The sequence below is a fragment of the Pan paniscus genome, chromosome 10 (genome assembly GCF_029289425.2).
Source record: "Pan paniscus chromosome 10, NHGRI_mPanPan1-v2.0_pri, whole genome shotgun sequence".
Lineage (NCBI taxonomy): Eukaryota > Metazoa > Chordata > Mammalia > Primates > Hominidae > Pan > Pan paniscus.
In genome coordinates this window covers 8,031,203-8,046,994 of record NC_073259.2, presented here as the reverse complement: position 1 = coordinate 8,046,994, position 15,792 = coordinate 8,031,203, and the positions used below count along the sequence as shown (strand labels likewise).

Here is a 15,792-nt window from a genome sequence, read left to right as displayed (position 1 = left end):
TGAAGCCCGTGCAGAACCCCATGGTACTGACCTACTCCAAACAACTGGTCTGTTCTGTTTGACCCCAAAGGAGCTTGCCCTGTGTGCGTCAGGGGATCAAGAGTGGCAGAGGAGGTCTGTTCTTGGCAAACTCCCCTTGCTCCTCGCTGGGTCACAGACTCCACCTTCTTCAGGACATGTGGGAGCAGCCAGTTCCAGGAGGCCACAGCATGCTCACCACAGTTCCCCTCCCAAAGCTGCCTCTGGAGCCCGGGCAGATGGCGAGTGGGAGTCGGGCTCGATGGCGCCCAGGCAACTTCCTCAAAATGAAATCTTTCCTCACTAGTTCCTCACACCCCTTAAATTTTGTGAACATTTAACCTCACAGAAAATGCAGCCTTGGAGGCCACACAAACCCACGCGCCTTGGAGATTTCCTAAGGCCTGAGCTTAGTCTGGGAATCCTTTCTTCTGCGCCACACACAAGGTGAGAGGCTTCCAGCATATGAAGGACTTCAAAGGGGGAGCTACAGACCTCAAGGTCATGGCCCCACAGATAGCCAGGACCATAAGAGGAAACTCATGGGTCCCCCTCGCCGTCCCACACTTCTGCTTTGGTCCCCCCTGGGCTGTGGGCTGGTTTTTTAGAGGTTCGAGATGGGGAACAGCAGGCGAGGGCAGGAAGCAGGAGGACAGATGAGAGATGGAGATGGACCAGGCCAGGGTGGCCCTCAGAACCCCACTGCCCGGGTGAGCGATGCTCGGCTGCCACAGAAGGTGATTCTCTGGCCTGCCTGGCTCTGGTCTGAAAGGAAAGTTCTCCTTTCACTTCCCTCTTACTTTCTCCTCTTTATTCTGGGCCACCTACTTTGGGGGGGCAGCTGAGTAGAGAGCACACAAAGCTGGGTGGCTCTGAAGTAGGGCGATGCCTGGAGTTATGAGATTGATGTCCTAAAGCAGCTGAAATGCAGCTATTAAGAAGACAAAGAATAAAGTCAGATTTAAAAAAACAAATGACCCAGATTGCCGACACCCTCATTTAGAGGTGAAATAAGGGATAGGTCTTCTAGAGCCATTAAGCCGTGTGCCTCAGGTCTCCTGACTTTCCTAAGGAAAGTCAGCTCATTGTCTGTAGCCTTGAGGGCCTCCAGGCCCAAGTACTGGCAGGACGGCCCCTGCCTTGGCTGAAACAGCCTCACTACAAAGGGAGGGAGCATTGAATGAACACTATCAAAGACCTTTCGGCAACCAGCATCTAATTCCTTGAAGGGAACCCCAGATTTAAACCCTCAAGCCCACCTTTTATCTTTCCCCAAAAAGGTAAACAGGGGAATAAGCTTCCCTAGCCCCTCTCCTCAAGGCCAACTCCCCAGCCCAGCAGACTTCCACGGGTTCTCAAGCTGTGTGTACCTTTCCCGTAAGGTTCTTGGCACAGGCACTGTGGATCCAAAAAGGCTGAATCGTTTCAGCAAATGTCAAGAGACAGGCTGACACCTGCCATCGAAAGGCAGGAGGTGTAAATCTGTGAAAGACACGGTGCTTTACACTGAGTGTCACTGGGGGACAGGATCTGCTGCTGCCAGTGAACACGAGTCAGCTCAGGGCAATAGCTCCATCAACCTGCGGCTTTCAGAACCTATGTCACCTTGCTTGCTGGGACACGGGCAGCTACCTCACGGAGCACCAAGTGAGCAGGAAGTTGTGGAACAGGCTCCACCTGGCTGCTCCCCACCCCTGCACCTGCTTATTGAGTGCTGAAAACCCAGGAGTGCCTCAGAGCCCAGGTAAAAGCTTAGTTTACATGGGGGAAGAAAACAACAAGCTCCTAGCACCAAGGCAAGCCAACAAAATAAGCTCCTCCATGCATTTCAAACTCCCTGGAATCAGATGGACTCATGTGCTGACATCATGTGGGAGGTTGGGAGCTGTCATAGAGAGTAGTGGGCCCCAGTGTGAAGACCTGTGCAGGAGACAACTGGCTGACAGCCATAGCGATGTTGAGAGAACCTAAAACCCAGGTCTCTGCAGCCTCCCAAACTGAGACAAAGCTTGCTTTCCCCAGGCAGAAGAGCCTTCTCTCCTGGTCCAGTAAAGCCCCACTTGGTCCTGGAGTGCTCTGTGCCCCTCAGGGCTGTCCTGCTCCCACAGAGGGCACAGCCCCACATGGCTCAGTTGTGTTCCTCCGCATGTCCTGCACCTCTTTAGTTAGACCTGAACTGCCTGGGCAGGCCTTATTCTTCTCTGTGCTCCCACATCCCTCGTCCCAGGAAACAGCAAATGCTCAATAAATGTTTGCTAAATTAAATTACAGAATCATAAGGACTCATCTAATACCAGCAAAATAAATAAAATGAAACCCAATAAATAAATAAAGAATGGCTTTGAGAGATGCTGACTCTCTTCCTTGATATGCTTCTGAACAGCCAGTTTACTGTTTAGATCAGGGATTCTCCATTTTAGGCAACAGGTGCACCCTGGGGGTAGCACGGAGGCAGGTGAAAGGTCAGGGACCACAGAGGTCCCAACACGGTCTCTACTCCGATACCTGAGAAAGGGCCCTGGACACTGTTTCTGGGTTACTTGAGGGTTTCTCAGCTCCTCACTTAGACTGACTCTTAGGTCATCAGCAGAATTCAGCTCTAACTTTTATGAAGCCTTCAGCAACTCTATATTCTGCAGTGAAAGGAGGTGGCTTTGTGAAGATGGAGTAGACAAAAATAGGGTAAAACACCCAATTCAACCTGCTTGGATGCAAAAGGTCTTTGTCATAAACGAGGGATATTTCAGCAGCACCAATACCAGAGATTAATAGCTGTTTGTGTGTGTGTGTGTGTGTGTGTGTGTGTGTGTGTGTGTGTGTGTGTGAATTTAATAGAAATACCTTCTCCGCACATCCAGACACATAGTGGGATGGCAAGATGAAGGGTGGAGCTGACAAGTGACTTATGAAAAGTTAACTCATTAGATTTTTGTTCCAAGGGTCTCCTGTTGGCTGAACCAAAACAAATTCCAGGTTCTAGAGAACACACTATTTGTGACTCTAAAAAAATCTTTCTTTTAGATGATTTCTCATTAAGTATTTTTTATAACCTAGTTTTTAAGTTTAATTTTTAACTTGTAAAAAAAAAATCAGTCGAAGAACTGATCACGGAGAAACTAATGCAGGGGCAATGGGTGGTGTCAGGAAGAGGGTGGCCCCAATAGGATGGGAAGGGGCATGAACCCAGGATAACGCGGGCCAGAGGCTCTTTACTGTGGTTCACAGTGTGCAACATTCTTGGGGATCCCAGAAGGGCATGGGGTGGACAGAAGTCAACAGAATGCTCCTGATGAATTATCCAGGCATTGAGATTCCTAAAGAGCTAGAAACACATCCTCTAGTGTGATGCCTAGTCTAGCTGCTGCCCCCCTCCCACAATTCTCACTTGCAACGTTCTGCGTGTGTCCCCAACCCCTATCAGTGGCCATGTCATTCTGTTTCCCATGAGCAGGGGCCTCATCTCAAGTGCTGAACACAAAGTCAGCACTGAAAAGATGTTTAATTGATGGATATTTCTGTTACCTGATTGTGACTGTCCACAATGTGTAAGAGGTCATGCTCAGAGTTTCAAACCAACTGGAATTCTCAGAGCATGCCTATGAATCCTATCGACAAGGTCCTGCAAAGGAAGCTGACCCAGCAGCCTTTACATCTTTGAGATGGCACATGCATAGACCATGGGAGACAAGCAGCCTTGAATGATGTGCAAAAGGCTAGGGATGTTTAGATTTTTGAAAAAAACAAAACATGTGAAACTAAGAATGGAAAACAATGGTAACGTTACACATTAGGTTCTTCCCTCCTTGGTGCTTCACCGCCTCTGAAGAAGGCCAGTGCTTTTTATCTGATCACACTCCCCACACCTACCCACCTGTTTTTAAGAGTCTTGGACATTCTGATAGTAAAGGATGAGCCTTTGGCTTAAGAAGTAATTTCCTAAGGAAACTATACACCAAACCCGAGTTTTGTTTCATTTCCAAATCCCCGGTATCCACCCTTCCTTATTCTGTCATCTGCACACTCCTCAAACAGGATATTAGGTAGAAGAAATGTTTTCAGCAAATTGCTCGGCTTGTTGGAGCCTCAATGCAATGCGTGGCCAATGGCTTTCATAGCTGAAGCAATGTTCAAGTATTACTTGACCAAGTCTGATTTTATTTTTAGTCCACTCTTTAAAATTGTAACAATGGGATGCAATAGTGGATGTTAGAGGAAAAGAGAAAGATACTGTATCATCCACAACCGGAAGCAAGTGCTGCCATCTGCTAGGTGCCTTCCCTGATCCCTTCTATCTCAGGCCATAACCAGCGGCTGACCAATCGCTTCTTTGATGCTTTAGTGACTTACTCTTTTCCAGCTGTTTGGTGATTTAGAATGAATGGAGCTCTGGGGTTTCCATGCATTACTATATTTGAAAATCTTGGCTGCTCTTTCTCAAGTCCTTTAGACTTGCCCTTTGTGCCTGAAGGACAATTCATTCTTCTGAGTGAAAGGCCTTATTTCCCCCTCCTCCCTGTGGAAACTATCTCCTTAGAAGGGTTCAAAGCCAGCAGCATCATACCAGCACCATGAGGTTCAATAGGTTAGATTTCCAGCGTTTTCAAACTCCAGCCTGGAAATCAGAATCACCTGGAGAGCTTTTTCAAAATGCAGATACTGGGGCCCCGACTTTAGAGCTTCTAATTCAATGGCTCTGAGGGAGGTTTGGGTATTTTTATATTTACAAAGCTCTATGTTTGATGCTAGAACATTTTGAGATTTGAGAGTCTGTGCTTTAGAGATACTGGCCTAGAAGCTAAGGAGGAGGGACACTGGAGAGAAAGGAAGAGGGAGAGGGAGGAAGAAGGAAGAAACAGCCGTAGAAAGGTCAAAGCAATTAGAGAAATTGAAAGCAGGAGCACTGGGCTAGGCAGGGCTTCTATCATGAATACCCAAGTTTCAGTTTTAGGTGTGTGTATGTGCACGTGTGTGTATACACGCTTGCAGGCGTGCACACGTACAAATGCACACACACACAACATGGCCATTTTGGGAAGGTGCTGGGAAAATCAGAGAGAGGCATGTCCCATGAGCCTGGGATTGTTTCTTCACCTCTGACACTGTTTCCATTCCCAGCCTGAGCGCTATCACACGCTCCCCAGGGGAGAAGGCACAACACAGCTGCTGAAAATTGGTGGTTGCAGTTGTTGCTGCTTCTGCTCCCCGCCCCGGCTGTCATTATGACAGTATTTCTTTGGATCACATCTGGCTGGTGGGGCATCAATGACTTGTGGTGGTGGGAGAAGAAGGGAGTGGTGAAGGAAGAACACAAAAATACATCAGCAAAGGCAGTCATATCTATTCCTACCCTCCACCCACCCTCCACTGCCACCTGCCCTCAGTTTGATCCCATGGAATGCATGGGTCTGAAGCTTATGGGATGAGGCCCCAAAGCACAGTCCCACACAATCATTTATCCTATGTGGCCTGTAGGCAGAAACTGCCTATTGGCAGAAGGATGTTTCTGTCCTTGGCTGGTCAGAGGGACCCACCCCAGGAAGAAGGACCAGCTAGGTCCACTTGGGAATTTGGTCTGCTTTGCTAAACAAAATAAGTTTCCCTAAGTGTAATAAGTTCAACTCCTTCTGTCTTACAAATTATTCAAAACCAAGGTCTTATTGAGCATGAATCTCAGAAATGTTTTCCAGTGTTTCATTTTAGTTTGAGGCAGAGGGGTTCTGACCTTTGTCTTCTTTTTGAAAGTATCACAACACAGCAGCTTTGCCGCGGCATGGGTCCAGCCATACTGCCATTACTCAGTTTAGAGTTTAGTTGGCTTCCTAGACTGAGATAATTGGACTGGACTGGATCTTATTTATGACTGAATCCTCAGAGCCTAGGAGCACCCCTGGCAGGCAAGGACACTCAGGAAATGTTTGCTGGGTACAAGGTCCTCGGGCAAGTTTCAAGTTGTCACTTACAGAGGGAGGGACACATGTCATAGCAACACTGGGGTTTGGCATATTGACTATCATGTAGAAACTGAGAAAGAGGGATTCTGAATCAACAGGACATGGTGCTTTTAAAGAAATCATATGACAGAATACTGTGCACCAAATCTCCGTACAGTTACAAAACTCTTCCTTCCGATTCAGGAAGAAGTCAACGCCTCTCTTGGCATGATTTCCTTTTGATCTGGCAGCTCTGCTCAACGGGAAGCATTTGCTCCCCTCTCACTCTTCCCTGCTTTGGTTTGTAGACATGTTCCCTGAGCAGGCTCTTAGATTGTTTTCATGATGGCCAAATAAATTTGCCTATTTGCAAAACTCTGAAGGAGATGGTATTTTTAAGACTGGCAGCATGCTTTATTCGCCCAAATTCTGGAGAACAACACTGGATTCTGGCAAGTCATTTCTCAGGCTGAAGTTGGAGACACTATGAAGAATAAATTTTCTGGAGTTTTTCCTAATAATGGACTTTGCCAGAATCGAGACAGCTCAAATATAGAGTCTGGATTTGCCTGCGGGGTAGGCTGTACAAAAATCTGGCACTTCAGAGGCTCAAAGCGCAGCAAAGTAGTGTTGGCTACTGGATAATAAAAGGGGCAACTTTAAGGTAAATGAAGATTTACTATTGATTGCGTGGCTTTCGAGAAGTGGTATTTCTCTACCTAATGTATGTGGGGCTTAATTGATGACGGGTGGATGGGTGCAACAAACCACCATGTCTCATGTATACCTATGCAGCGAACCTGCACGTTCTACACATGTATCCCAGAACCTAAAGTAAAATAAAAATTAAAAAAAAAAAGTGTATTTCTAAATAGGCATCACATGACCAGCAGCATGTTTGGGGAATAGTAAAAATGCTGCCAATGCATTTGACTGATGGACTATTCTAATATGTTAAGGTAAGAGTAAAATAAAAAGTAAAAATTGAATAGCATGTCACAATGCTACACAATTCAATAAAAATGGTTTCTTTATGTAACTTCTTTTTAGAAGATCAGGACTTTTTCTCTTCTGCCCTAAGAATACATAATTCTGCCTTCTAGCTCCCTTTTGAGGAAAGAGGCAAGAAAAGGATGAGGGCAGAAGGAACTCTGCATGGGAGGAGGAGTTGAACAGAACCCTTGTGCCAGCCTGGCCAGCTCATCCATGCCTGCACACCAGGGTTTTGCACTGTGGGACGCACTGGAAAAATGACCTTCCCCTAAGGCTGGCGGGTGGGGGAGGGGACTCGTTAGGGTGAAAAGCTCATGCCTTGTTTCTCAGGCAAGACCTGGAAGAAATCAAAGACGCTCTTCATCAACCATTCCATCAAGATGCGTATGTGACCCCAAGACCATGGGGAGGAGGAGAAAGGGAGGTGTCAGGGAAGGGTTCACGGCCGCTGTTCCCCCACCCTCTGACTGCCCACTCATGCTACGTACCCAGTACAGCACGTCCGTCCAGCCCTCCATGGTGATGCACTGGAACACCGTGAGCATGGCGAAGGCAAAGTTGTCAAAGTTGGTGATGCCGTGCTTGGGACCATCCCAGCCGGGCTTGCACACCGTGCCATTCTGGCACTGCCGCCCATGGCCCGTTTCCAGCGCACAAGGGGAAGGGTCATCTTCTGCTGGAACATCTCAAATGGCCAGAAGAAGACAGGAGACGGGAGCAGCAGGGAGGGAGAGATGTGGGCAGAGAAAGAAGTCAGAGAGAAAAGTGACAGGATGAGGTTGATGGGATGGGCAAAGCAACCATGGCAACAACAGTGCAAGACATGTTTAAATCAGGTCCCCAGATGTGAATTAAGCAACATAAGAAAGTAGGCTTTCCATCTAGGCTGCTGTTAATTTAGAAGGTCAGTCCTTTCCACTCACTGTTGTAAAAGCTGTATTTTAATCTTAGTAATTGATTTCTATTGCCCATTCTGCTGCAACATGTCAGCCTCAAAATCAAATGGCCAATCAAAAAATAATGATGATGCCACCACTGCAAGTGGAAACTGACCCAGAAAGCGATTAGAAGTCCATATTTTCTTTTTCTGGTGGTAGAGTTCTATAGACACTTGTATTGGAATACCAGAATTTAGGGTAAGGACAATACCAATGCAAAGACTCCTTCACATAGTTAGCCAACCGATCCCATCCAATAAAGCTTTCTAACTATATGGGTCCACTATGTATTAGAGGATACATTGCCAGGGACGCAAGTCACTTTACAGTGAAGCCTTACATAGGCGAAAGACGGAAAACGGACTCTGACTGCCGGGGAGAGGGATCACCTGCAGCCGTTTTCCTTACAGCCTGTGAGTACACACTGCTGACTGTATTTCATGCATGTCATGTGGGACTTCACAGCTCTGCCCTTTGCTCTGCAGCATGAATACTTTTCAGAAGAGAAGAATCATTTTCTGACCTCTATCAAGATAGAGCGGCAGTGAATAATAGGGAGTGTGCTTCCTCAGTACGGACGGGGCTTTGTCAGGAAACAGTAGAACACAGTGTCTGTGGCTAAATGCAGCAGTTGGACTAATTTCACGTGCTGGGAATAGCTCCCAGCAAATTAATGAATGAAGATGTGACTTATATTTTGAGTGTGGAGATTGGTGGTAAATTTAAACAAGACCTGACTGATCTAAGAATTTCCATTATGGGAAAACACTGAGAAAGTCTTGGCTCTGGCTATGGAAGGTAATGGTGTGGAATTCACAAAAGTTTGTGAAATCAAGGACATTGTCCTGTCCTTAGACAAAGTAATGACAATAACAGACAGAAGAGACACCAGTTCCAACAAATAAATGATTGCCTATAACAATGAAAATACACTTCCAAAGAGAGGGGGAGAGAGAGAGAGAATTTGCTTATAGTTCTTCATTTAGAGACAACAGATAACCCAGGATTATTTTCTGGTTTCATATATATCAAAACAATCATAAGTGTGATTACTTTGCCTACATTAGGCTGTGCATTGAACAGGACTGGCCGGTGGGCTGATTCTCAGTCGGTGGCTTTAAATCAGAAACTGTTCACTCCCAAGAGGAAGACCAGAAGAGAAATATTAATCCTTAATTAAGAGATAATTCTTAGAATAGAATCTACTTGAAAATATATGCCCGATTGTGTCTTCCCAGCAGCAGTGGCAGCTCCTCCTCCTCCTCCTCTTCCTCCTCCTCCTCCTCCTCCTCTTCATTGTCATCATCACCTTCGTGGTCATCTTTGTGGCCTCCTCCTCCTCCTTGTTCTCTGTCAATTTCATTTCCTCTTCCTCCTCTGTCATTTCCTCCTCCTCCTCCTTCTTCTCCTCTCCTCTCTTTCTCTCCCACTGACCCCATCAGCTTTATTGACTTATAATTTACATGCCTCAGAATTTATCAATGTAGATGTACATCTTAATTATTTTTAGTAAATTTATATAGTCATGCAGCCATAACCACAGTCCATTTTAAAGCACGGCCATCACTCCCTGAAACCCCCCTCGCCTGCTTGCAGTCAATCCTTCCTCCCATCCCCAGTCCCTGGCAACCTGATCTGCTTTCTGTCTCCATTGCTTTGCCTCCTCTAGAAATTTCATATAAATGGAATCACACACTATGAGGCTTTTTATGTCCATCTTCTTTCACTTAGCATAATGTTTTGAGTTTCATCCGTGCTGCTGCATATATCAGTAGGCTCTGTTCCTCTTTATTGCTGAGCAGTGTATTTCATTGTATGTTTATCCATTCACCAGCTGATGGACGTTTGGATTATTTCCAGGTTTGGGCTATTATGAATAATGCTGCTTCCTGGCTTATTCTTGGGCCGGTGCTTAAAGTTGTGTGTGAGTCCTGTGTTTGTTGATCAAGGTGCAAAGGTCTGCACTGCTGGTCCCTGAACTGTCAGAGAGAGTATCCACACCATTTCCTTATTTCAGGGTCCAGCTCCCAGGAGGGCTCCATTAACGCAGCTGAAATAAGCAGTCCTCTAACTACAACTTTTTATGACTTTTAAAAATGTGAAATCTTTAGAGATTTGGATGTGATGCTACAAAAAAGGGGGAGGCTAAAATGTAAATCCTAAGCCTAAATAATACATGAAAAAGTGGATAATAAGCAACGAAAAATTTAAGAGCTGAGAGAATGGAAAACCAAGAGCCAATTAGATCATTAATTATGTTGGGTTCTCACCCATTCTAGTCATAGCTTTCTAGGGAGACGTGTTCAGTCACTGTGATAAAAGTACTGGAATGATAGCAGAGATGGGACAAAGAGAAAGGGTGAAAAAGTGAAGGGGAAGCTTGCATCTTTTTCTGATGTTTTGCTTTTTCGCAGAATAAAGATGCAGTTAATCTTTACATTGGGACCACTCATCTGACAGCATTCCCTGCACTCTCAGTTCCTGAAACGTCACAAACAGGGAAGAGGAGAAGGCTGCCAAAGGGAATTCTGAGTGTCCTCGAGAAAGGAAAACATCTCTGGGGATTTTACGAATATCTGCGAAAAAGAAAATGGCATCAAGGGGAAGTGATCTCACTAATAAGAGAGAAAGGGATGAGATTCAGAAACATTATCTAAAGGCTTAGTGCCACTCTGCTATTTAAAATCCGATTTGAACAATAATGAAAAAGATTTGAGAACAATTAAGAAGCAGTGATGATCTGGTAAAAATAGGTATCTATAAAAAGCGCTAAAGCGAACACTTGAAAAAATGTGAACACACACAAATCAGCAGGTCCTAGCAACACACACTCTAGGGTGAGGAGAAATTTGCTTAAATGTAAAAATGTGTTAGTTTTCTTTTGCAGAGTCATGAAGTCCTGGGGAGGAAAGTGGGAACATGAAGTGGGAGACAGAAACAAAGCAATGCAGGTTCTACATTTTAAGACAGAAATGAAGAGAGGTAGAGTCATTCTGGAAAGTCCAAATTAAGTTTTCGGTAAAATAATGGAGGTGACGATTAGGAGAGAGTTAGAAACGCAGTTAATACCAACACAAACATGCAATCCTGGGAGAGCTCCAGTTAGTGATTCCAAGGAGAAATCACTAAAGACAAAAATCAATTATTTTTTAAAACTCAACTTTAAGGAGTGAATAGAATGAAGATGATTTCATTTCTAGGTTTTAGCCAACCAGCTCTGTGCCAGTCTCAGGGGTAATTACGGTGATTGGGAAGCTATTCAGAGTGACCTGGCTCAGCGCACCATCAAACAGATGGGACAACCGGAAACAAAAGGTATCGGCATATGGTGATGTGTCTGTTGAGGAGCTGAGAAGGCGCCTTGCAGATGTCTCCGGGATTAGGGAAACGCCGCCTCTTCTGAGACTGTCTTCACCGGGGCTGCTCCCTGGAAGGGCAGTCTAGAGGTAGAACATGGTTCACCTGGACAATTCCATAACTTTCTTTATGGATTTTATTGGAAACATGGCTCAAAATCAAACGTATTTTGAAATCTAGAGATACATAAAATTCAGTCTGTGAAATAATATTGGACTATAAAAAGAATTTGATGTAAATCTCATCAAAAATTACAACAAAGGCTCACAAAGCAATTTTGTGTAATCTAAATTTGCAGAAAATAGGGTAATTCAATCCAAAGTCTGAAATTTTAAAAAAAGAAAGAAAGAAAGAAAAAAATTAAACCACCCATTCCAAAGTTTATATAAAACTCTCCAAAACACTCAGGGGTTGGTTTCAAAGCCTGCAAGTATTTGGTCTTCTACTCCACGGCTGCACAGATATGTCTGGGTTCTCGCATATTTTCCCTCCTTGTCTGCACTGCCGACTATGTGGGTGGACAAGGGCTTGATGGCAGCGGCATCGTGTTGTGCTAAGAGTGACAGAGTGGGTCCTGGCTTGTGATCAGACGGCAGGTTTGGGAACGAAGGGACAGCAAGCTCCTGATTGCAGGGTATTTGAGAGGACAGGCTTCTGCAGCTGTGTCCTGGGCCCCTCTTCCCAGCAGGGACTCTGACTCAGGCGAATGAGTGAGGCCACCTTCTCATGGAGCCTGGCAGGGCCCTTCTCTCTGGAGCACTTCTGCTGTTGTCCTGGCCCCCTTGGCTCATGGCCATTTCTGTGATGGGAGCCTACTTCTCTTCTGAACTTGCAGGCAAAGATAAACCCATCACATAAACAATCTGATGAGTCTCTTGGTAGGAGGCAACTTCTCAGGCACTTTTCCTGGTCCTGTTTACTATCAAGGGTGGACAATGTGATCCTAAATTGGCCATTCCAATTGGGGAGGCCAAGTCTTATCTTTGTCCTAAGAGAAGAGGAGGCCATGACAGGTTCGGTACTTGGGGCGTTGGGGCGACCTCTTCACTGGGCCCTACGGCTATGGCCTTCAGGACGGCTCCCTCTCCGTGCCATGCTTTCTTTGTCTACCATGCTCACCATTTTCTGACTATCCAGGGTCTCTGAGGCCTGGTAACAAAGCCTTGGGCTTCCAACCAGTATTCAGGGCCGCTTATCCTCACCGGCCCTTGCAGGAGCCCACCACCGGCAGAAAACACTCTTGGACTGCTTTCTCGTTAGGATGATGGAAATTGCCTGCAGCTTTGGAGCCCCTCTCCTTACTCTGTGGTGCACAGACCTCTGATTGCACAGCAGGGCCGCCATCTTTGGCTCGATGGCTGAGTTCTACCATTTCGCTCTCCCCCATTTTGTTAGTGAGGGCCTCACCATCATTCACTGCTGAACTGATGGGGAATCTTTGAGACTCCACATGTCTGAGACTTCCTGAGGAGTTTGGGTCAAATGGGTCATTGATAATTTCAATACAACTGCATGAACTTCAGACATACCACAGTCAGTTTTTAAGGAGTCTTAAAATGAGCTCTCACAGGGCCACACAATTAATATAAATTTATTGGTTCTGAGCTAGCTATAAATCAACCTGAATAAAAGGAAGGATTTTAATTAAAGGGGAAAATATTATTCATATATGGTTTCGCATTTCTTTAAGCAAGGCTAAAAAGTCTCAGAATTTTAGCTACAGGCAAGACCTGCTTCTTCCAACTTAACAAGGATTCCATTTTTGAAAACAGGATAGTTTATTTTATACAATTATGACCCAAGTAATTTGGAAATTCTCTCTAGAGTGAAAAAACAGTCTCCTGTTAAACAGACTTCCATCCAAAAAGTGAAAACATTTGTGTGATTCTGTGTCTATAGGAGTATACGTTTTGTGTGTGTGGTTTTTTGTTTTGTTTTGTTTTTAGGACTGTGGCTATGTGGAAATAAACTAGAAACGCCCTCAAATATGCAGTTAATCCATCCGGTCATACTAGATCATACATAGAAAGTATTCTGTTTTGGTTTCTGCTACGAATTTCACTCCCTGTTGTTTGGAAGCTATCCCTCCTCACCCCAATGAAGCGAGAGGTCCCATTTAACTGAATGCTGGGATTGAGTGGGAATGAGGTGCAGTGTCGATGGAGAAAATTAGGTATCCTTCACTGTTTCCGGCAGATGATGCTCCCCTTTTTCCACCAAGATGCTAAAAACTAAGATGATGGATCTTGCTGTGTGAAAAAAATCATATATATTTAACACAGCTAGCCCCTTTGGGGTGGGCGTTATTTTTTCAACAAGTTCTTTGTGTTAAGCCGCTGTATATGTCTGTTTAAAAGCCTTGTCAATTTCTGTTTAAATGTTTCTTTAAAAGGCCAAGCTGCGATGTTAGTAGCTTTAGCAGCAGCTTGCAGCATATCCTGCAAGCCAAAACTCCAGTGCCACGCAGGGAAGCGCCTAATGAGCCAGCATTGCTGTTAAATATATTGATTTATGGAAGGAACGTGAAGTGGGAAGGCTCAAAAAGGAAGGGACTGGGAGTCATGGGGTAGAACTAAGCCTTCTCCTTGAAGGGAGGAAGTTTGGCTGCTGGCAAGGGGGTGATTCCCACCTGCCCTCCTCCCCCACCTGGAATAGGGGCTCTGGGGCATCTGCCTGTGAATGGAGAAGCAGAAACAATAATTACAGAGGATCTGGAATCAGCACCATGAAGGTAGAAAAATCTTAGAGTGGTGCTGGGAGAACCTGTTGCTCAGGGCTGAGCGGCCCCGTGAAAGGGCTCCCAATGGCCAACCACACTGAAGCATGGAAGGAGCAGAGACTGACGTCCCCAGGTCAGCTCTGACTCTTAAAATACTCAGGGTTGGCTTGAAAAGTCGTAGATTGACAAAAGATAGGTTCTAAGTTATTCAAATGTTTCTCAAATTGTGTAGCTTATTGAAAAGTGCTGAACGAAGTTTGCGTTAGGCCGGTTTAACAGAGATTAAAACAAAAATTGGAACTGAGAAAAAAGGGATACGGGTCTCTGCCTCTCACTTAACCATGCCCAGTGTGTGTCTGAATGAATGGGGCCTTCCCTGGGCTCTGCTGGTCATGTTGGTGTAGCCAGCAGCGGGAAAGGTGCTGGGAGCGATAGAGGGCAGGGCCTTGGGAGCGCAGCCGCCTGCCCCTCTTACCTGCTATGCCCTCCTGGTTGTAGCAGGTCTTGTGCATCTTCCCCATGAAGAGCTCCAAGCCGATGATGGCGTAGATGATGATGACAAACAGCACAAGCAGGGCGATGTGCAGCAGGGGGACCATGGCCTTGATGATGGAATTCAGGACCACCTGGAGACCTGCGGGGACAGAGCCACTCACTGAACCAAGCATCACCGCGGTACCGTGCTGACGCCATCTCATGCAATCTTCCGGCAACTCTGCAAGGAAGGAACTGCCAGCCCGGTTGTTTAGATGAGAAGACTGAGGCTCAGAGCCACACGCCCAGGACTGATGGTGCAGGGGTCTAAATCCAGGTTGGCCTCACTCCAAATCTGTCTTGGAGACTCATCCAAAGCAAAGGACTGGCAGCTGCTGTACTTCCAAGGGGAAGAACATGTTGTTTCCATCCATAACTGTCAAATTGTGTAATACGCCATCTTACAGACAACTAGCATCTTTTTCTCCTAGAGCAGCATCTCAGGACAGTGAGAGCTCATGTGGACTCAAGACGGCCCTGCAGGGACTCATTTATCCTCGAGGTTTTTCCCATGGTGGGACTGGAAAAAGTTCCAGAGCTGGATGGTGATGACAGTTGTACAACAGTGTGAAGATACTTAGTGCCACTGAATGTACACGTGAAAATCATTGAAATGATCAATTTTGTTATGTTCTTATTACCACAAGAAAAGAAACTCTAAAAAGCACCCAGATCCTTCTGGTAAAAAAGAGTAAAGGAAAAGCCCGCCTGGGGACATGGGTGTTGTCGGTGAGGTCTGGGGCTTGCACCGTGGTCTATGGGGAGAAGGCCCCCCTTACTAAGCTCGGTTATACCAGAAATAACACACTGGGGATGCCATTCATTTAAAGGGACACTGCAGATCATTTGCAAATGACAGGAAGGTGGTTATCAGCAAGTCACCCCCAGATGACACCCAGCCCCGAGAAAGTCACGTGTGAGATTCCTGCCCAGGTGAGTGCAGTGAGTCTCACATGCCAGGTGAGAATGTGGAGGCAGCTCCTCCTTCCCTCCAGCAGAGCCAGTGGTGCAGAAAGTCACCCTGAGTGCCACCTCTGACACACAGGACAGGAAACCCCCCTCCAAGTCACACTACACAGGTCACTTTTTGTGTCTTTACCTTCTGTGTGGGGCATCTCACCCTCACATTCATCCACCGCGCTTGCCCCTGGGTAAACTAAGGCTGGTCATCCCTTTCCCAAACCCCAAGGCCGTTGTTGGTGCTTTTCATTCTGGTGGTGTGATTCTCACAAGGCTGATTAGAATGATTCTTCCCAGCTATTAAGCCAAGCTGGGAAGATAAAAAAAAAAAGAAAGAAGAGAA

General features: G+C 45.9%; 1 protein-coding gene across 12 annotated transcripts in view; it reads right to left on the bottom strand.

The window, feature by feature from the left end:
- Positions 1-15,792, bottom strand: part of CACNA1C (calcium voltage-gated channel subunit alpha1 C) — a 651,888-nt gene that overhangs the window by 199,454 nt on the left and 436,642 nt on the right. For 9 of the 12 annotated variants that reach the window (XM_063593291.1, XM_055095249.2, XM_055095251.2 and 6 more), the window contains exons 6-7: positions 14,431-14,589; positions 7,430-7,626 (exon numbers count right to left, since the gene is read on the bottom strand). In XM_063593291.1, the coding sequence (XP_063449361.1) occupies positions 7,430-7,626; positions 14,431-14,589 (356 nt within the window). The remainder of the gene's footprint in view (positions 1-7,429; positions 7,627-14,430; positions 14,590-15,792) is intronic. The other 3 variants (XM_055095252.2, XM_063593289.1, XM_055095253.2) reach the window with 2 other exon arrangements.